Source organism: Tasmannia lanceolata, unplaced genomic scaffold (assembly GCF_043159265.1).
Source record: "Tasmannia lanceolata isolate RefF3 unplaced genomic scaffold, GAP_Taslan_0.1 ptg000013l, whole genome shotgun sequence".
NCBI lineage: Eukaryota > Viridiplantae > Streptophyta > Magnoliopsida > Canellales > Winteraceae > Tasmannia > Tasmannia lanceolata.
The window spans coordinates 48,893,231-48,915,308 of NW_027518690.1; the positions used below are offsets into that span (position 1 = coordinate 48,893,231).

The following is a 22,078-nucleotide window of genomic DNA, read 5'->3' on the forward strand; positions in this document are numbered from 1 at the left end:
AATATTTTATTATTTCTCACGTCTCTTTTGGCTTAGAACGGCGACGTTATTGAATATTTTATTATTTTTCACGTCTTTTTTGGCTTAGAAAGCCGATGTTATTGAATATTTTATTATTTCTCACGTCTCTTTTGGCTGAGAACGTCGTTGAATTCTAGAGTACACCGCCGGAATATTAAGTACGTTGCCGGATTCAAGAAACACCCATCTTTCAAAGATATCAAGTACGCCACCGGAATATAGAGTGCGCTGCTGAATTTTCTGGGTTCAAATATGTCTTCCAAACGTATCGAGTATGCCGCCGGATTCTAGATTACACCGCTAGAATATTAAGGGTACTCGGCGGAAATAGGGTGTGCGCCGGCGGAATTCAAGGGTACGCCGGCAGAATCTCATACATGCGGTATTATTAGAAGACGCCACCGTTCCATGTTGATGTCCACGAGTCGTGGATCCGACTGTCTATTAATATTGGCGACGGCCAAGATTTAAACGAACAAAGGGTGACTGGGTTCAAAGGAAAATTTCAAATCCAAACCAAACCAGCTGTGTATTGCGTCAACGTTCCAAAAAGTTTTTTAACACATGTAAAGCATCCATTCGTTTTTGGTTATTTTCGATGGCCATGATAGAAACGAACCCAAGGTTCTGTTGGTTCAAATACACATTCAGACGAACCAAAAGAGGCCTTGTGAAGCGCACCGATTCAATGGGCAGTAATGAAAAAGGATGCTCAGTAATGAAAAATGAAGCTGAAGGAGATTTCAGTTGATGTCAGAAAGGTATTGGGGTCTTTTTCCCACCTCTTTTTGAAGAATCACCCGTGTTTGATGATTATTTTAAAAAGTACCTTAAATCCGTAATTTCTTGAAACTATAACCCACATTCCGTACTTTTCTCTTCCCATATCATTATTCTTTTATTAATCAGTGTGATTTGATGATTATGTAATTGCCTTTGTGGGCCTACCAAATGAAGTAGGCAGTAGTACCATGCTAATATCAGGTGGGCAGGGCCACAATTCAGTTGACACTAAATTGTAAACAAATGTTATGTTTTGATACGCAATCTTCATAGTAGGCTAACAATTTAAAGGGGCCCCATCTTGGGTCATCTCTTATTAACCGTCCATTTGCTATGGGCAGTTGGGATAGTCGACTATTGTGATTTTGTAATCATGTCATTTTCAAATTGGGAGTACCAAACAATTGAACGCTTTCGTTTGTTCATTTTGTCATTGGCATGCTCTTGACCTAACAATAATAGGAAGTATGCTAAACGGAAGGACGCCCTTCTAAAACCCAGCCGCAAGGTCGCTCCATTCGATCCGCATCACCCAACTGCATTATCATTCCTTTCCTTTTTGTATTTTTCAGTGGAGTTAAATCGCATTTAATTGAGTCCAATAATTGGTTTTGGAATCACAATCTATTCTCAAAATCCAAAAACAAGTAGGGCCTTAGTATTAGGGGTGGCAATGGTTCGGTTTCGGTTCGGCTTGACCCCCAAACCGAACCGAACCAAAATTTGAATCGGTTTGGTTTTACCAAACCGAAACTAAATTTTCGGTTCGATTTCGGTTCGGTTCCGCCAATTTTGCCAATCCTTACTCATAATCGTTGGAAATATTCGGTTTCGGTTTGATCCCTAAACCGAACCAAACCGAAATTTGAATCGGTTTGGTTTAACCAAACCGAAACCGAATTTTCGGTTCGGTTTCGGCTCGGTTCCGGTCCGGCCAATTTTGCCACCCCTACTTAGTATAATCCACTTCAAAGGGGCTTCCCCTCATAAGGATAACAGGGCTTTAGTATCATCCAGTTTAATCCTAACTATGATAAAAAGCATCTAAATCAATGATTATCTTGGGCCCTATTTGCTTTGGATTTTAAGAACCGATTGTGAGTTCAAAACTAATAATTGGATTATTTGTTTGGATAACCATATTCATTGAATGCCTTCTGTTGTTAGGTACAGATGATGGGGAACAGACATGGAAACCCAAACAAAGATCTTACAGACCTCTCTATCTAAAAGAAAACTAAAACAAGGAAACACCTTCTTTTTTTTCAATAGTAAAACAAGAAAACACCTTAAGCTTTAGTTAGTCTTTCAGGTACAGCCAAATGCAGTGCTAAAATAGCTCTCTACAACATTGCTGACCAATATCTGCAAAATCATGCTGTGAGATGCCCCCACACAACGGGGCGTCTTGAACTGGCTTACTGCCGCCCCTTGCTTCACAGAATTATCCATAATCTTCTGAAAAGTCCCCCTTTGGACTACGCTAAGCTCAAGTGGCCCAATTGCTTTAACCTTTCTAGATCCAACATACCCAGCATCCAAGAAAGATTGATCCAAACAATTGCAACACCTTCTAAGGATCTCCTCGCTTGCCTCACCACTCAGTTCCAAGAAGATTACGTAGTGACCTGGGTCAGTTGTGAGATCCACATGACTAGTGAAGTCTATAACCTCGAGTTTTTCATCTGCTATAAGCTTTGATGCTGCTTCTACTGCCAACTGCAAATCTTTCTCTGTGTTCTTATCAATGTTGATGTTTAGTACTAGATTCTTCCTGCATACGAATTGAAGCTCTGGTGTTGAGTTGTGAAAACCTGCAACCTTCACGACGTCTCCTAGCCTGTACCTGTATAAACCTGAAAATCAAATCAAGGGACAACAGAATTTAGTCAGGTGGAAGGTCATAAATATAAATGTATCAAAGAGCTATAAAGCAAGTGAATGGAAATTTCTTGAAAAATTTGCTGGATTTCTGTCTAAATTTAATTCAATTGTCAAGTATGCGATGGAGGTTTCTATAATTTCCCACCAAGACCAACAACAATATGCTCTCTTTTGAGTACAAATAGATTCTGTATGGAAGAAACAGAATATAACACCATTTACATTGTTACCCAATAGTGTAATATTTGATAAAAGATCAAATCAGTTCTCCTTTTCCATTATTGTATTGAGAGCATGTCAGACAGTACAAATGAAGGAAATTGGCTACGAAGCACGAACAATTAAGCATAAAGGAGATACTGTAAGGGTATTGGATACATGGAGTTACAACATTAAAAAAAAAAGTATACATGATTTCACAATACTGATTTTGCAGACCCTCTTTTTCACAAGAGAAATGCCACTTATGCAGACTTTAAGTTTTTCATTTAATACCTTAAATCATTGCATAGGTGGCACTTCTCTCCCGAAAAAGAAGGGCTGCAAAATCACCTAGACACTCGAAAAAAAATGAAAATATCATCAAGAAGCTTACCAAATTAAACCAAACCAGGTCTTCTACTGGATGTTTCTCCAACATGTCAGACTCAGATATTACAAGGAAGACAACCAGGAGATTTCCAAATATACCAATAACTAGATGAAACAGAGATAGGGTGTGGGCCTATGCATGTATGTTTTCTCAATTCTGAGAGGGGAGGCAAATAGCAATCGACATCAACATCATGGAACTCAGTAACAACTAGTAGGGAACAGAGTTCAAACTCCTTTACATATATGTTTGTTTTCTTCCATGATGTATTTGAGTGGTTGAGGTGGGAATCCACAAGCAAGCCCCCGACCTCAGTACTGCAGCGATAAGGCTATAATCACTGGTTGGTTGAACCATAATGCATAAACATAGGAAGGAAAGTAGGTCACAGAAAGGAAAACACTAGCTGAGGTCTTGAATTAAGAAATGACCATACTAGACTCTAAGAGGTCATTCTCTATTGAATTAATAAGTGGGACCACCCGCCGTCCATCTTTACAGGATAATCAATCCTTAGCATCTATATTCTTTACAACATAGCTTCTATATTCTTTACAACATACTCCAAAGCTAACACTATATTATATTGTTTTTTCTCCACTTTTTCAACACATGATTGGATACAATAAAGCACACTAGCACCAAGCAATAAAATACATGAGTCATTCATACCACCAAACACTATGCCCCATGTGACTTAGACCGACAATAGTGGGCTCTAGCGCAGCATTTCACCTAAACTTTGGCTATCTTTCAAAAACAATAGGTACGCCAGACCAAAACCTGATACAACTTGTTTGTTCTATTATTAAGATATGAGTAGGTTTTTTTCTTGAATGAGACATCAATAGGTTCCATTTATGAGGAGAAGCTTATAATTTTATTTCTGTGGATATTCCACAGACAGGTTTAAAGGAGAATTTAAAAACGGGGCAGTTATTTCTTTTTGAAACTCAAGAACAAATGAATACTTTCCTTTAAATTCAAGTAAACAATGGCAAAAATCTGAACCTTTCATTTTCTGTTTTGCGTCTGATTCATGTGGTTTCCAAATTATAAATTCCAAGGCCGCATGTGATTAGCTAGCTACAGGAACGAATTCAGCATGCTACAAAAGAGAAGGACAAAACTGAAATATCTTTCTTTAAGAAAGATTAATGCATACAGTCTGAAAAGCATTAAAAAAAATATTTTGTGGTCCAAGGCTTTGAAACTCGGACATGCAGCTAAGCAGCTGACGCAAGGTGACTTGACAAACCGAGACAGAGAACCATAGAACAAAACTTTTGATAAATAAATGTAACAGACAGTGACTCTTTAGTCTTTCCATTGATTTATGCAAGTGGAAGGCACCTGAAATAAATAAGAGAGAAAATAGTTCAAGGCAGCATTAAGTCTATCCTAGTAGGGATCTTTTTGATATTTCTTTGAACTTCTGCAGTTTAAAATACATAAAATGGAAAGCTTTTGACTGGCTCTAAACCAGGGCAAGAGACAAACTTTTAAAAATATAAGAGAGAAGACATCTTCTCTAATAGGAAGGATGCTAAGTTGGGGAGTCAGTGGTGATTGCGGTCAATTTTTCATCAACTCGGATGAGCCAAGGGGGGAAAACTCGGACTCCAAGGAGAACTATGGCCAAGGTGACCTGAGTCGATGAATAACTAGGGGAGCTTTTAAACAGTGCCAAAACTATATCATAGCTCCGAGGCTTGCTCAAGTCATATAACAGTTTTGATTTATGAAATCAAGTTAACAAATTATAATTAAGAAAACAAAATCATATTAAGAATGTCTTCAAGAGTCAAAAGTTCTCAGAGAATTAACTTGATCATATAGCCAAATTAAAACAAAAGCACAAATAAATACTGGGACTACAGAAAGATTTCATACCTGCTAAATTGGTGATGATGATTTCATACTCTTCCCCGACTTTCACTTCCGTCAGACCAACTGGCTCCAACTCTGTATATAGGTTAGCAGATAAAGTGTTCACAAGTTGCTGCTCCTCAAGCTTCTCTCTAATAGGAATAAATTCAAAGTATCCAATATCAGGAAGAACTGCATAAGTCACCGACTCTGGAGGTAATCGTGGGTTTACATTTGCGCCAATCCATCCTTCAGATGACCCATAATCAGCACTCATCAATGGCAAGCTTCCTGCGTAGTGTCTCAATTTCATCAGATATGGTTCCATCGACCCGGTCATAATACCATAGATATACTTGGCATTGGGCCAAAGCTCTGGGATTACACTACACCAGTTAGTCAGCCCTAGGCATCTCTTAGAAATAGAATCTGCCAGTTCCGGATTCGGTTTCAGGAGTTCGGAAACAGCTGTTCTGATGGATGGAACAGTAACTCTGCTAGAGAGAACTCCTTCTCTGATATCAGTACAGAGTTCTTCCCAGATATGTTCAAATGTTCGAAACGCATAAACAATGCTGTGGGCAAATGTTGATGCTATAAATTGCACTTCATCCCAGTAGATTAGTCCACATAAGAGGTGGCAGTATAAGGACTGGTTGAAGTCAGGGCCAAATATGACTTCATCGGGGCTACAACATTGTGAGTGGATGGCCCTCATCGTATTTTTGAACTCTTCACTGCGGTATATGTTTGTTGTGGCAGTGTTACCTATTAGACCCCCATTTGTTTTGAACTGCTTGCTGCTGTAGATGAATTGCAGGGCTTTTCCATTCCCGATAGGGAATTCTCTGCAAAGACAATTTGTAAAAAGAATATCACCTTGAAATTCAACAAGGAAATTAGAATGCGTATAAGGCATTAGTTGGGTGGAATTCAGAGCATTTGATAGTATATGCATGTAGGAAGTGATGTATCCAAACCAAAAAGAAATGGATTTGGAAAGGTTAGATTCACTAAAAACATTAAAAAAAGAAAGATAAAAGAATCAATTTTGAACTCTAATCCAAGCATGAAATAGCATCAAGAACCAATATAGTCAGCTGTTGACACCAATGAGAAGGAAAGCACACCCGAACCCCTTACAATTAGCATGTAGGTTCTTAACATAATGGGCGGAAAAACTGAATAGAAAAAGCTTTGAAAAGGGCATGTACCTGTTTCTGAAGGCGAAGGATGTCTGGAATATCTGCATTGTGGACCTCTTCAATTCGTCGTTGAATGGAACAAACTTTGGCTTTCCCTGTGTTGTACCAGAACTGCAAGACACAAATTCCAAAGAATTTTTTTTAATATTCGAAATAATTACAAGAACAGTATGAACAAGTACTAAAGAAATCACCTTAATGATATGGTGGTAATGCATTTTCCAGTGAGAATGGGCTTAGTTTCTCCATCTGCAATCCTCTGAATATACGGATCCAAATCCGCATGAGTAACCAGCGGAACACATTCTTTAAAGCTCTCAGGGTCGGTTCTTCCCCCAAGTCCCAATTTCTGCAAATACTCTGCATTGCTGTTTTCTTCCAAAATCTTCCGAAGAATCTCTCTCTGGGCTCTCCCTGGCTCCTTTGTTATCGATTCAAATTCCTCTATTACTCTCTCTTGATTGAATTTCTCCATCTTCTGTGACATCTTCGAAGCCTTCTCAGAGTTATTACAGTTATTAAAGAATGCTGCCAAATCTTCAAAGACACTGAAAGAAAGAAAGAAAGAAACATAATACTTATCAATTCGATGATCCAATTTCAAGACTGAGGAAGCATTTTGCAGAGAAGTCTTTCAACTGTGAGAATACAGATATTTATCTGAAAATACAGATAAATATGGTATAAGAAGCATTGAATGCAAATCATATAATTGTAAATGCACAACAAAACACAGGTCATTCAAATGGTATTAAACAAAAACCTGAGCATCTCAAAGATCTGTGAAAAAACACAAATTTAAGGACAGGAAATTCATACAGAAACCAGATTATAAGGAGGAGGAGGGTGACTTTCAACAGAAATACTAGAAACTCTAAGGCTAAATTAGACAAGGAGGAAATTTCTTCTTAATTAAAGGCATAGAAAACACAAATAAGACCCAACTCAAATGCAAAGCCAACTAAATCCACCAGTCTCCAAAAAAGTAACATGCTAAAATCTGTTTGAGAGAGAGAGAGAGAGAGAGAGAGAGAGAGAGAGAGAGAGAGAGAGAGATGAAAAAACTAATTCAACCAAAACTTCGAAGCTTTAAAAAGGAAATAAGAATCCTTTCAGAACAGAGCAGGGAAATGTGCAAGGAAAACGGAGCAAATTATGCTCAGTAGCTAAGACATAACAAGGAACAGAACTACCAGAAATGACCAGAGAGAATAGCCAAAATAGGGACTCAACCATAGAGATACGAACATTTCAGACTTTCAGCTGTGGGCATCAGAAGCAGGGTGTGTGGGGATGGTGAGAATGGGATAGAATCAGAGACATCAAATATATCTCCGAATCAAAGCCAACACAGGTAAAGAAATTAAAGAAACAGGGATTTTTCCTCAACTTTTGAAAAAGGCGGGACGAAATTGACAAAAGTACAAAATTAGGTGCCTATTTGAGAATAAAAAAATCTTTAGAATGACCAGATAATAGAGGAATCAAAAGATTACGAAAAAGTAGCTGGATAAGACGGTTATGAGAAATTCAAGCTACAATTGAAACGACCAGATACTAGAGGAATCAAAAGATTCAAACAATCATAGTCTAGATATACAGAAACTCAGAAATGAAAGAGAATTAAGAAGAGGGCCAAACCAAACCTCCTACAGCAGAGCGAATTTCTTCCACATAAGACTCTTAAAAAACACAAATACAAAGCACTGAAACCAGTTCCTTGAAGTAAATATCCGATAAACAAAAGTAGAAGAAAAACAACACTTCTTTAAAAAGAAATCAAAGTGACCTTTATTAGGAATCTTTCTTGGTGAAACCATATGAAAACTGTGTGCAAATCTGCACACAGCTTATTAGTTATTAGGAATGTTCTTCATCCGCACACAGCTTATTAGGAATTTTTCTTGGTCAAACCACCTGCAACATCTTTTTTTCCATATGGATTGACCAAGAAACATTCCTAATAAGCTTCAACAGAAGCTGAAAATCACTGAAAATAAAGTTTCAATAGAAACTAAAAAAAAAAGCTTCAACAGCAACTGAAAATCATTCCTACACAAGAAATAAAGCTGTAAGTCTTCTGAAAAACTACACTAGAGCAAAAAAAAGGCGATCTTTTACAGAGGATCAATACATTACTAAATTTTCATATCGAAAATCAGTTGCTCAGTTCAAAAGGCAAGAGCTACAAAAAAAATCTCAAAGATCTTAACTTATTATTCCAAATAAATCTGAAGAAAACAAAAAACAGAGCACAAAAACATGTTTTCTAACGGAAAAAAAAAACTCAAACAGAAGAACAGAGCGCAATCAAACCTCCAGCAAACCCAAAAAAAAAACACGAATTCTTCAAAAAAGTGTTCGAACAAAGCGATTAGTAAGAGATTAAGAGATTCTATAGTATAATCAAGTGAAAAATAAGAGACCTGCCAGAATCGATTATTTTCCGTCTGTTCCGGTATCTGAATTAGAAGGCAAAAACTCGCCTCGATTCCGATGAGAAAAATGGATTTAAAACCACTTACGTTTTTATACAATGGTTTATGTGATTATGTCATAGAACGGTTGAGATTGAGAAATTATTGAGAGAGGAATTCTAGAGTGAAGGGAGCCCTTGCAAAAAAGAGGTGAAAGGGCTCTCCCATTGGCTGCACATCACCATCATTTTGGACTTTTTAGCCACTATTAAAGCATGATGTGATGTGTAGCCAATAGGAGAGCCCTTTAACCTCTTTTTTGAAAGGGCTCCCTTCACTTTAGACTTCCTCAGATCTGAAATTCTTTATTTTATTTATTTTTTGGACGCTCTGTGGGAGGGAAAAGTAATTCCGGTTGTCATTTTAACAGTGGAAATCCAGATAAATGCCGTCCCTCTAAGCCACACAAATGTTTTCCATATGCCCACGTTCTTTTTACATATTACGAAAACACCATTGAGGACCGACCGTGCACGTTGATGCAGGGGTTCTTTCTGTCCGCCCATTCCAATTAGTGGAGCAGAGTGGGGACCCACACCAATGACCAATCTCATGTGGGCCCAACTCTTCGTCACGACCTATGGAGTTTGGACAAAAGGGGGGGAGATTTCTTTATTTTTCCGACAAAAACTTTCATTGCGTGTGGGACCCATCGGAGTTTTTAACCTAGTGCGGTGCACTGTGCACGTTCAGCTGAAAAATACAACAGGGCCCACCGCCCACGTGAATGTACGATCTTAACCTTTTATTTGTTGGTCCCCACTGTTGATAGGCCTTGTCATAAAAAATAAAGGGGCCATAGAGTAGTCCTAACCCTTGGATTTGTGGCCCCGTTTTTTAAACGGACATGATAACAAAAAAACACAACAAATTGAACGGTGTAGATCATCTTATGGATCCATGTCCCCAGGAAAGTGTCTCAAGGGGTAATTAGGTAATTATACGTAGGAAACGACTTGGTTGACTGAGGCGGCGGGTTTGTTTATATTTTGTTCGGACATATTTAGCAGATTTGTCTTATTCATTTAATTCATCTGAGGTGGCTGCTCTCTCGTGCAATAGTTAGGCCCATATGACTTTCTCGGTCATATGATATCCACACCATGGCTTTAAATTTCGACAGAAAGAGGAAGAGAGGAGGAACATGACAAGGAGCCAGACACCGAAATCACACTTACCCGAAATGGTATTTTATTTCGGCCGAAATTTCTTTTTTTCCAAAATTTCACCCAAAAAACCTGTTTTTTTAATAATTATTTTAATATTTTACCGAAATTTTGATTTGCAGGGGGTACGAAACCGGTATCAAAACCGAAATTTAAAACCTTGATCCACACTACCGTTTTATCACTTCCCACTTCCCTTTTTTGACAACAGACCTACTCGCTTTACACTTATGTGACACTACTCACGGCTGTTACAGTACAGATGTTGGTGAGTAAAATGTAGGACATGGGTACAAAAATGGAGTAGGACATGGGTACGGCCATTGATACTTTTTCGCGCAGTAGTGACAAATACACTAGAGGGGGCTGTTGATTCATGTGGATCGTGGCATTGGTGGGCCTAAGCCAATGTGGCAGCAATACAACAACCCATGGGCCCCATGTGTCTTTTTGGCCACTAGATGACATGGCGGGTTTTTCGAATGTGGGGTACAAATGCATGGACAAGTAGTGTTGGATTGATAACCAACGAATATCCTTATCATATAATAACCTTCTAAAAAGTTCAAATTAGTGAATTGATAACTGTTTATTTTCTTCTTCCCTGTTCTCGTTCTGTTGTTTTTTTTTTAATTGCAAAACCTAATCCCAAAGCCTAGAGCTACCCTTTTCTACATCAATCTCCAATCAAAATTGGAAATATTCATCCGAATATAAGTACACAAGTAAAAAAGGTGTCTATATCACTTCCTAAGTTCCCATAATAAATTGTTGGTTGAATCAAATACGAAAGGCTGCACCCTCAGTAGTGTGCGGACAAGATAAGAAAAAGGTAAACCAAAGATTACCTTTTTTATTTCTGGTATGACAGGCTGACGCTTATTTTTATCTCACTTTGGACTTGCACTGCACAAAAGACGAAAATTGTAGATTCGTTTCTCTTCTGTTTTAAAAAAAATTCTATTTTTTCATCCCTACCACTGACGGCTGCCGACCAGTGTTGCAACTCGGAAGAGGAAGAGAGGAGGAACATGACAAGGAGGAAGAAGAAAACAAGGGAATCGACACCAACAACAAAAGGAAAACACCAGAAGATTGAAGAAGTGAGGGAGTGTTTGGTGAAAAGATAGGGTCATGTCTGAAAAAAGTGGCCTAGTGTTGGTGGGTCAAGTCTGAAAAAAAAAAGTGGAATAGTCTTGGAAAAAAGAGGGTTTGGAAAGGTAAGAAGAGCATTATTTTCTTCTTAGTTTTTCCATTCCTTTGTTCTTGTATCCACTTCACAAGAAGTGTAACTGTTAGACTCAGAGTCCTTCCCTTCTCCCTAGCACTAAGGCTAAGAGATCTGTTCTGTTTAAGAATGACGATTCCAAGATTTTAATCTGTGTTGCAGAAACGATGTGACACTGGCCCCTTCATCACCAAATGAGAAGAGCCCTGTTGGGAAGAGGAACGGTTAACCACTAGCCATTATCCAAATAGTCCTATTAAATCTAAAAACTAACCCAAATATCTAATCCTATGTATGTAACATTCCACCTCCCTTGAAATCAACCTTGTCCTCAAGGTTGAAAATTGAGCCAATATGAAACCTTCCTGTGTAGGCCATTCTAAAATTCTTTTATCTCTTCTTTTCATTTTTTCTTTGTGATCATTTTCTTCTTCTCTTCGTCTTGCGATTAGTCATCATGATCCCATTGTGCCGTTCATCGAAGCTCCTTGGTTGTGCTTTTTTGAAGTAATTTATATTTTGATGGACGAATGATTGTTGGTGAGAATCTTTTCGATTGCGTTTGACAAATTGAGAGGAAGAGGAACGGTAAACTCCTCGGCGATGATATTTCTTTTGTGCGTTCTTCTCTTTTTCTTCCATCTGCTTTTTTTCTCTCTTCTTTTCTCCCATTTTTCTGTTTCTTCTTTTCTTTTTTATCACACAAGCATTTTCAACAATCCTCTCATTGAACTCTTCATCCAACTTTTTCAAACATGGGGCTCTTCTATCTTCACGCCAAGCGAGAGTGCGATCTTATTGAACTTGGCATTCATGGAAGCTATGTGACTTTTGATTTCTCTTATCGTCTTATCCCACTGATCCATTTCTCCTTCGATTTTCTTCTCCATGGCCCAGATCGTGCTGCTTTGATACTAATTGTTACGAACCCGGATAAGTTCGTAACATATTTGATCTTTTCAGAGGGAAGATCAGCCTCTTGACCCACTTCGAGGGAAGGGTCGTTCCTCCTCTGTGTACAAAGACACGTATTCGGATAAGTTTCTTCGTTAATTTAAAAATAGCCTATTACAATTTATTTATACCATTAACAAACAAGATACCTAATCCTATAAAACACTTAAAAATATAACCACTAGCCCTTATCCAAAGAGTCCTACTAAATCTAAAAACTAACCTAAATATCTAATCCTATGTACGTAACAAAAACACCTCGGCTTGGGCAAGAAGAAATCCCTCGAAATAGCAATGACAAGCTAGTTCGCCAGAATAGAAACTCTTGCTGAAAGACCGGGATCAGAGAAATCAGAAATTATAGTAAGGAAACTTGGAGAATAGAGGGAAACTTTCAAATTTCAAATATCAGATTCGGAAAAACGATGGCTAAACTAGTTGCCTCTCAAATCACAAAACTTACCCCCTCGGCTCAAACATGGAGCGCCCTATTTCCACAAAACCAAACCCAGCACGTTTGAAGCTTGGAGTTCAAAAAATTGGGGAGAGACATAAAAGGCAACCCAATCATCAAATTTGAAGAGGAAGAACTAAAAGAAACAGAGAAGATAGGGGAACTATCTAGTGGGGTACTTCTTTGGCAAACGGCCCTACTTCCAGGTCCTTAAAGAGAATCTCTCAAGGAAGTGGAAACTGCTTGGAGAATTCCAACTTTTCACTCTCAGCAATGGCTTCTTCTTGTTCAAATTTACCTGCCCGGAAGATTGCACGCAAGTCCTCGAACGAATGGATCATTCATATGATGGCCGACCACTTATTTTACGAAAATGGATATCGGGAACTCCCATGGAGAAACTCGATCACTCAACGATTCCCATATAGATCTGCTTCCCAAGTCTCCCTCTCCACTTCTAGAGTGCAAAAGGCATCAACAAATTTGCAAGCAATCTTGGTAAGCCTTTACACATGGACTCACCAATTTCGGAGGGGTCAAGGCTAAATTTCCGTCGCCTTTGTTTGGAAATAGAAGCCGGAAAGGAATACCATGAAGAAATAAACATCCACACCCGAAATGGTATCCAGTACCAGAAAGTTGAATAGGAATGGAGTCCCAGATCCTGCAATACATGCAAAAACTTTAGCCACTCCTTGAATGCCTGCCCAAAAAATGGGAAACCAAAAGAACCAAAGCTCCGGCAAGAATGGAGGCCCCTCAACTCGAAAATAGATGAATCCAAAGAAGAAAAGGCCCCATCACCCACACGAATCAACACTAGATCAGGAAAGAGGCCAAGCCCACCACAACCTAGCCCCCAAACGAACACCTTCTCAGCTCTTGATATTGATCAGGAATAAATTTTGAATAATAAAGATAACAATTACACTGATTTGGAATGCTCCTCAACCAATGAGGAAGACGGCTAGGAAGAAGAAACCAAGGAACAAGGAAAACAAACCAGCAGCTATCAAGCAGAAAATCACCCTTGTCAGAGGAAGGTGGCCACATCAACATAAGCAAAGAGTGGCCTCGGGATTTCGTGGAAACAGACAACTTGGAGGATGAAGCGTGGGAGGAGGCCGGTGAGAAGAAAGAAGTACATTCCCACTCCTCAACGAGGATCTCCCCTAATAACGGGGACAAAACACCGAGAACAAAATCTAGAAAGAGCTAGAGACCTAGGAAATTGAGTCAGTGGATGATAGACCTCCTAGAACATCAGGGGTTAATGTAGTTCTTGAGATCCTTTGTGTTTTCACTTTTCCTTAGATATTGTATCTAGGGGTCTTGTTTTAGTTCTCTTGGTCTGTATCCATATTCTTGTGCTAGGGCTAGTGTTTTGTTCGCTTGATTGTAATATCTTTCTCACTGTAATAAATTGTTAGGGAGAAAGTGGGGTTGTGTCAATCCCACTGTTTACCGAGCTGACCCCACCTTTTACTGAGCCGACCTCACGTTATACCGACTTGACTACATGGGAAATTCGAATGTGACTAATGAGGAAGAAAAGAGGTAACACTGCTTTGAAGGGCATGTACGTCTTTTTACTCATACGGCGCAATTCTGACATGAATTCACCGCCAGTCTCTGTCGTTCCGGAAATAAAACTCGATTTTGGGTTACTTTCCCTAAAAAAAATTCTCCTCTCAAAATCCAATAAAAAGGGTATGAAACAAAGTGACAAGCACCATTGTCAAACCATGGTAGGGCATATACATACAGAGACTATTCATATCAACCCACGACCATGTTTTGATAATGGAGTGATCACATTGTTTTATTTTTTAAAATTGGATGCAGAGATATTTTTGGGAATTGTGAGAACCTTTACAAGGGCACATTTATGAGCAATGCTAAATTGAAGAACGTTCTTGCAAAACCCCGTGCAAGGGTGCCTCATTGGATCATTGTCGTCGAGCTACATTTATTATTCAGATAGTTTTGCATTTTTCAGTGTCGTGATAAATGTTTTGGGTGACGTGTATCAAATAGGGCTCCATTGGCGCTGGGTTTTTTCAGGGTGCCCCTAAATTTAGAACTCTCTCTGTCAATCTCATGGTAGACAGGACAAAGACTACTCCACAATAGCTGTTCTTTTCGTCCCACTACTAAATTTGTAAAATCTAGAAGCTTCATGTGTAATGTTTTATTTTATTTCTGGTTTGCAAAAATACTGCTCTTTCTAAAATCAAATAAGGAAAGGACAAATGACTTCATAATGAAAAAGCTCCTTTCTGTGTAAATATTCCTCCATATACATATTTCTAAGCAATGCTTACTTGCTTAGTGCTCCACTTTGCTCCATTCTAACAAAAGGAAGTGAGACAAATCTAAAAATAGAAATCATGAGGGATGAGAATAATCGAATAAAGGCCAAAATGATTTAATAATTCGAGAATTTATACGATGCCCGACCGTCAAAACATAAAGGGCGCATATAGACAAAACCTGCTGCCTTGAGAACTGAACCAAGGAAAAGTAAAAAAAGGAGGATTCTCTTGGATTAAAAATCAAGGGAGAGATGGTTCTCTCTCTCCGCCCTTTAGGTTTTGATGATCGGGCACCATATAAGTTCTCTAATAATTCACCTCTATAACGGCTACATTGCAAGATCATTAAAGCACCTACGTGACACTAAAAAATTTCTATTCGTGTATTCATATTCCTCATCTCCACATCAATCTTCTAGCCATTTTAATATTAAAATGACAAATATTGAGAAGTAAATAATTTGAAAACTTACATGGATTTTATAATCCTGGATTTTGCAAGCTAAAGCCTAAATTTTATAAGCAAAATCTTGGATTTTATGAGCTAAAACAAAGATTTTACATTCCTGAAATTTTACAATCTAGTTTGAGATTATAAAATTTAGCTTATAAATTTCAGGATTTTACAATCCCGGATTATAGAGTCCATATGTCCAAACGGCTATGAGTTTGACTAGTGACTAGTGAACCAAACAGAGAGATATTGGTCGAATTGTGACGGCCCACAATACGAATACAATCTAGTCTGAAATTTTACAATTATAATCCTGGTCTCTGCCGTACATAATGTGTTAGGTCTAAAATTGGTAACAGGTTATGGTAGGGCCGGAAAGGCTGTTTTGACAAGTCACGGCTGAAGGGCTGGTGGAGTCCTGCGCTGCACAAGGGCACAGACAAGAAGATAAAGGGTCAGAGGACCAACCCGGAGTGGTGCTCCGGACGGGCGCTTCGACACTCAAGTCAGTATGAGCAGGAGTGTAGAGCAATGTCAGAGCAAAAGCTTAGGGTTTTGATTTTCAGATCCCTCACCTTAGCACAAGTGAAGGCTATTTATAGTGATTCTGAGCCACCTGTCTAGGACAGGTGGTAGTTCTAAGCCACCTGTCCAGGACAGGTGGTGGCCTCTGTATGGACCAGGTCTCCTACCTAGGAAGGGTAGGTGGAAGTCCCTGATTGGTCCAGGTGTCACACCTAGCAGGGACAGGTGTTGGCTTTCCAGCGGTCCCTGTGAGGGCCACGCGTCAATAGCCAATTGGTTGCTGAGTTCGGACCCATCAGTACTGAGTCTGGACCCCTCAGTGCTGAGTCCGGACCCCTCAGGTCTTTGAGGAGGTTTTCACTAGGGCGGGTCCATGTGGTCGGAACTGGTCTCCACACCAAATTGGACGCGCCGGAGTGCTCCACTGCTGTTCTCTAAGTCTGCAAACACTTAGAATGAGAGCTAAGTCTGCAAACACTTAGAGTCTTTTTGGCGCCTGGCGTTTGCGCCGTATCCTGTCCGACTAAGGCTGTAGACGGCTAGGCCGGGCAGGTGTTTTGGCGTTTAGCGGTTGCGCCATATCCTGGCCGGGTTCGGCTATGGACGGCCAGGCCGGGCAGGTCTTTGAGGAGGTTTTCACTAGGGCGGGTCCATGTGGTCGGAACTGGTCTCCACACCAAATTGGACGCGCCGGAGTGCTCCACTGCTGTTCTCTAAGTCTGCAAACACTTAGAATGAGAGCTAAATCTGCAAACACTTAGAGTCTTTTTAGGGGGGAGCTGGCATATACTAGTGACTCGAAAGTGGGGGACACAGTTCAGAGACAACTCCACTTTATTTCTCTTTGAAATTTAATTACAGAGATTCTTTATAGGCCTTCAAAGGCAAAGGAAAAGACTATTGATAGTATATTCGAAGATTTCTGGAATTCCAGGCATGCGGCAGCAGCTGCTCGTCAAGTGTATCTAGGCGATAGCTTCCTGGACGGATGACCTCTTTGACTCGGTACGGCCCTTCCCAAGTCGGGGAGAGTTTGCCCACCCTTCTTGGCTGGGAGACGGCCGCTTTCCTCAAAACTAGGTCGCCTGTGCGGAACTCCCTTGGTCGGATCTTCGTGTCATGGTATCTAGACGCCTTTTGCTTATACGCTGCGGCCCTGATCTGTGACTCCTCACGGACTTCTTCAAGCAAGTCGAGATTGGCACGGAGCCCGTCCCCATTAAGCTGTTCATTGAAGTGAACAATTCTTGGGGAAGGAACACCGATGTCAACCGGGATCACAGCCTCTGTTCCGAAGGAGAGATTGAAAGGCGACTCACCCGTTGCAGTGCGTGGGGTAGTCCGATACGCCCAGAGCACATGGTACAGCTCGTCAGCCCAGCGTCCGGCCTTATCATCCAGTCTCTTCTTTATCCCCTGCAGCAGAGTCCTGTTCGTCACTTCGGTCTGCCCATTCGTCTGAGGGTGTGCCACGGAAGTGAACCTCTGCTCAATCTTCAGATCCGCACAAAACTTTCTGAAGTTCCTAGAGTCGAACTGTTTGCCATTGTCCGTTATGAGGACCCGGGGTATCCCGAATCTGCACACCGGTCTGCCCATTCGTCTGAGGGTGTGCCACGGAAGTGAACCTCTGCTCAATTTTCAGATCCGCACAAAACTTTCTGAAGTTCCTAGAGTCGAACTGTTTGCCATTGTCCGTTATGAGGACCCGGGGTATCCCGAATCTGCACACCACTGATTTCCAGAAAAAGTTCTGGACGTTCTGCTCGGTGATCTTGGCCAGGGGTTCAGCTTCTACCCACTTCGTAAAGTAGTCGATGGCGACAACGACGAACTCGCGGCCTCCGGAGGCCAGCGGAAAAGGACCTAAGATGTCCATTCCCCAGATAGCAAAAGGGAGAGGGCTGATGATCGGAGCCATTGGCACGGCAGGCTGGTGAACGGCGGGAGAAAATTTCTGACACTTCTCGCACTTCTTCACAAGGCCCAGCGCATCTTGTCTCAATGTAGGCCAGTAAAGGCCCCTTAGAAGGACTTTGATGGCCAAGGCCTTGCCCCCAAGATGTTCTCCGCAAATCCCTTCATGGGTCTCTCGCAGGGCATACAGGGCATCGGTTGGCCGGAGACACTTCAAGTACGGGAGGGTGTAAGATCTCTTGTACAGAGTCTCGCCGTCAAATGAAAACCTTGCTGCCCGCTGTACGACTTTACGGGCCTCTTTTTTCTCCCCGGGGAGTTCTCCGCTGCGCAAATATCTGATGATCTCATCCATCCAGCACGGCTCGTCGTCGATCTGCATTACTACGACGGGCTGGTCATCAATACTGGAGGTCTTTAGGAACTCCATACGGATTTCTTTGAGAGCGGTGTAGCCTGACGCCGCTAGCTTTGATAGTACATCAGCCTTTGTATTTTCAGTCCGGGGGACTCTGATGACCTCAAAACTTCCGAACTTGCCGGCCAGGACACGGACCCTTTGCAGATATTTTATCATTCGCTCTTCACGGGCCTCATATACTCCTTGGATCTGACATACGACTAGCTGCGAATCGCAGTACGCCTTCAGTTTCCGAGCGCGGGCCTGAGTGGCGAGGTTCATTCCGGCGATGAGCGCTTCGTACTCTGCCTCATTGTTTGACGCACGGAATCCAAACCTCAAGGCATAATTCAGGACGAAATCATCTGGCCCTGTGAGGACTAGCCCGGCACCGCTGCCACCTTTATTTGAAGATCCGTCAACATACACCTCCCAGAGCGGCTCTTCAGAACACGGAAGCGGACTGGTCGGAGGAGCTGCACCCTCGGGCCCGGGAAGCGGAACCGCTTCGGCTTCGATCTGCTGCTCGGATATAACCGGTTCTGCTGCTGAAGGAAGCGCTGCTTCTGACCCGGGGTCTGAATCTGGCATGGTACATTCAGCTATGAAGTCCGCAAGAACCTGAGCTTTGATTGCCGGCCTGGGCAGATATTTGATGTCAAACTCGCTGAGCTCCACGGCCCACTTCACAAGTCGACCTGAAGTGTCTGGACGGTGGAGGATCTGCCTCAGGGGCTGTTCTGTCAGGACGTTAATCGTATGCGCCTGGAAATACGGCCTTAATTTTCTGGCCGCCATAACGAGGGAGTATACGAGCTTCTCGACCCGCTGGTATCTTGTCTCTGCATCATGGAGGACCTTACTGACATAGTAGATCGGCTTTTGCTGGTGGTACTCCTCTCTGATCAGTACTGCTGCGACTGCCAAAGGTCCCGCTAAGAGATACAGAATCAGCTCTTCTCCTGGTTCTGGCTTCGACAGCAACGGTGGAGAGGACAAGTACTGCTTCAGCTCCTCAAATGCCGCTTGGCACTCCGGAGTCCAGGGCGCGGTTTTTATACCCTTGACTGCGTTGAAGAACGGAAGACATCTTTCTGCGGACTTAGAGATGAACCGCCCCAGGGCAGCTACTAGTCCGGTCAGGCTCTGTACTTCTCTGATAGTTCTGGGCGGAGTCAGCTCCATCACCGCCTTGATTTTCTCAGGATTTGCTTCTATCCCTCTCTGGCTTACCATGAAGCCCATGAACTTGCCCGCTCTGACGCCGAACGTACACTTGGTCGGATTGAGTTTCATGTTGTGCTCCCTCAAGACTTGAAACGCTTCTTCGAGGTCGGCCACATGATTGCAGGCAGCTCTGCTCTTGACCAGCATATCGTCCACGTACACTTCCATATTGCGGCTGATTTGTTCTTTGAACAACTTGTTGACGAGCTGCTGGTAGGTGGCCCCTGCGTTCTTCAGTCCGAAAGGCATAACTGATAGCAATAAGTCCCCTGATCGGTTACAAAGGATGTCTTCAGAATGTCGGACTCATGCATTCTGATCTGATTATACCCTGAGAAGGCGTCCATGAAGCTTAGCAGCTCGTGACCTGCAGTAGCGTCGATGAGCTGATCAATCTTTGGGAGCGGGTAGCTGTCCTTCGGGTAGGCCTTATTCAGGTCTGTAAAATCTATGCAGGTCCTCCACTTCCCATTAGACTTCTTTACCATCACAACATTCGCGAGCCAGTCCGGGTACTGGATCTCGCGGATGAAGTCGGCCTTCAGAAGCCTTTCCACCTCTTCTCTAATGGCCCTTCGCCTTTCTGGTGCAAAGTGCCTCCTCTTCTGCTTCACGGGCTTGCAGGTCTGATCAACCCCGAGCTCATGGGTGCTGATTGCAGGGTCGATGCCGGGCATGTCTGAAGGAGCCCAGGCAAAGACATCTGCATTGGCTCTGAGGAATTGAACGAGATCCTGCTGCGCGGCCTCTGGCAGGGCAGAGCCGATCTGAACAACCCTCTGGTCGTCGCCGCTATACAACGGGATAGATATAACGTCCTCAGCCGGCTCGTTTACTGTGATCTGGGCTTCGTCCCTTAGATCGAACAGCTCGATCGGCATAGACTCGGACGCATTCTTCCCTTTCAGTGCCGCTGCATAGCACTGCCTTGACTGGGGCTGGTCCCCTCTGACTTCCCCTACACCCCCTGGTGTACTGAACTTCATCTTCTGATGATAGGCGGAGGGAACGGCTCGGAGGAGATTCTGGCCAGGGCGGCCCAAGATAGCATTGTAGGCCGACTTGGCCCTTACCACCAAGAAGTTTACCATGGCGACGGACTGGCAGGGCGGCTCCCCGATAAGAACTGGAAGCTCGATCTGCCCTTCGACTTTGACAACTTCTCCGGAGAACCCGAACAGATCCGAGTTGGCCGGCTTCAGACGGTCGGTTCCGATCAGCATCCGCTCGAAAGCATGATAATAGAGGATGTCTGCGGAACTCCCGTTGTCGACCAAGATCTTCTTCATTTTCCAGTTGGCCACCAGCATGGTGATGACCAGGGCATCATCATGCGGGAGGATCAGGCCCTCGAGATCTGCATCTGAAAAGGATATCTCGTTCTCTAGCCTGGCCTTCTTGCTGCAGGTATGGACGGCGTTTACTTGCCGGGCATAGGTCCTGCGGGCTGATGAAGAGGTTCCTCCTGCGGTCGGCCCTCCTGAAATGGTACCAATAACACCATGAGGTTGAGGTTGAGGTACCTGAGGAGGGGGGCTGGCCGGGGCCGGAGCTTGAATGCGGTCGCCTAGAGGTTGAGCGCCGCGAGGGCTTCTGCCTCTGGGCTTTGGCTTTTCCTTGCATTCACTTTTGTTGTCATCATTCTTCAAGTACCTTCCGAGGTACCCACGGCTGATCAACTGCTCGATCTCCTCCTTCAGATGAAGGTACGCGTTGGTGTCGTGGCCGTGGTCCTTGTGGAACCTGCAGTACTGGGACATGTTTCTCTTTGTCGATGAGTTCTGCCTCTCCGGCCAACGGATGAAGTCCTCTTTCCGAATGGCTGCCAGGATTTGTGCTCTGGACGCAGTCAGCCGCGTGTAATGCTCTCTCGCTTGGGGGCTTCTCCCCTTTCGAGAATGGCTTCTCTCCCTGCGGGAAGGGCTTCTCTCCTTCTTCTGAGACTTATCATCCCTACGCCGCTTGGTAGGGTTCTTCTCCTCGGGCCTTCTCCTGCCAGCGGAGTCCAGGGCGGCGAGAGTTTCCTCCACCGAGATGTACTCCTCCGCCCCGGCCATCAGGTCTGCGAGGGACTGCGGGTTGCGCCGAGCCACTGCTCGCCTGAAATCAGTTGATCGGACGCCGGCCAGAAGGGCGTTCGTGGCCGCGGAGGGATCCAGGTTAGGAACCTGGAGAGCTTCCCTGTTAAAGCGACCAACGAACACTTTCAAGGTCTCATCATCTCCCTGCCTGAGGGCCATCAACGAAGCGGTCGTCTTCCTGGGTCTCCTGCTGCTCATGAAATGGCGGGCCAGGTTATCCCCAAAATCATCAAAATTGTCCACTAATCTGGGCTTAAGCCACGAGTACCAGTCCCGCGCTGCTCCGGTCAACGTGGTGGGGAATGCCCGGCAAAGGAATCCATCCGACGCCCCATGGAGGAGCATAGTGGTCCTAAAAGTCTCCAGGTGGTCCACGGGGTCGGTGGTCCCATCATACTGCGGAATCTGCGGCATCTTCCAGCCTGCGGGGGCCTCCGCGCTGAGCACTCTGTCCGAAAATGGTTGAGTACTTGTGAAGATCCGGGAGGCAGGCCGGCCCTGCTCTCTGGCGAGCTCTTCGATCCGG

General features: G+C 43.1%; 1 protein-coding gene across 3 annotated transcripts; it reads right to left on the reverse strand.

Moving 5' to 3' along the window:
- Nucleotides 1–1,899: 1,899 nt before the first annotated feature.
- LOC143890420 (jasmonoyl--L-amino acid synthetase JAR4-like) lies at nt 1,900–8,932 on the reverse strand. Of its 3 annotated transcripts, none has more exons than XM_077395087.1 (5): nt 8,781–8,932; nt 6,549–7,014; nt 6,364–6,465; nt 5,174–5,997; nt 1,900–2,660 (listed from the first exon to the last, which is right to left on the reverse strand). In XM_077395087.1, exons 2-5 carry the CDS (start codon nt 6,839–6,841, stop codon nt 2,113–2,115), a joined length of 1,767 nt encoding a protein of 588 aa, XP_077251202.1. In that variant the 5' UTR covers nt 6,842–7,014; nt 8,781–8,932; the 3' UTR covers nt 1,900–2,112. The 3 variants fall into 3 exon arrangements, with proteins under 3 accessions (XP_077251202.1, XP_077251201.1, XP_077251203.1); XM_077395086.1 differs by having other exon boundaries at nt 6,549–6,902; nt 8,781–8,930; XM_077395088.1 differs by having other exon boundaries at nt 6,549–6,902; nt 8,785–8,883.
- Between the last annotated feature and the right edge of the window lie 13,146 nt (nt 8,933–22,078).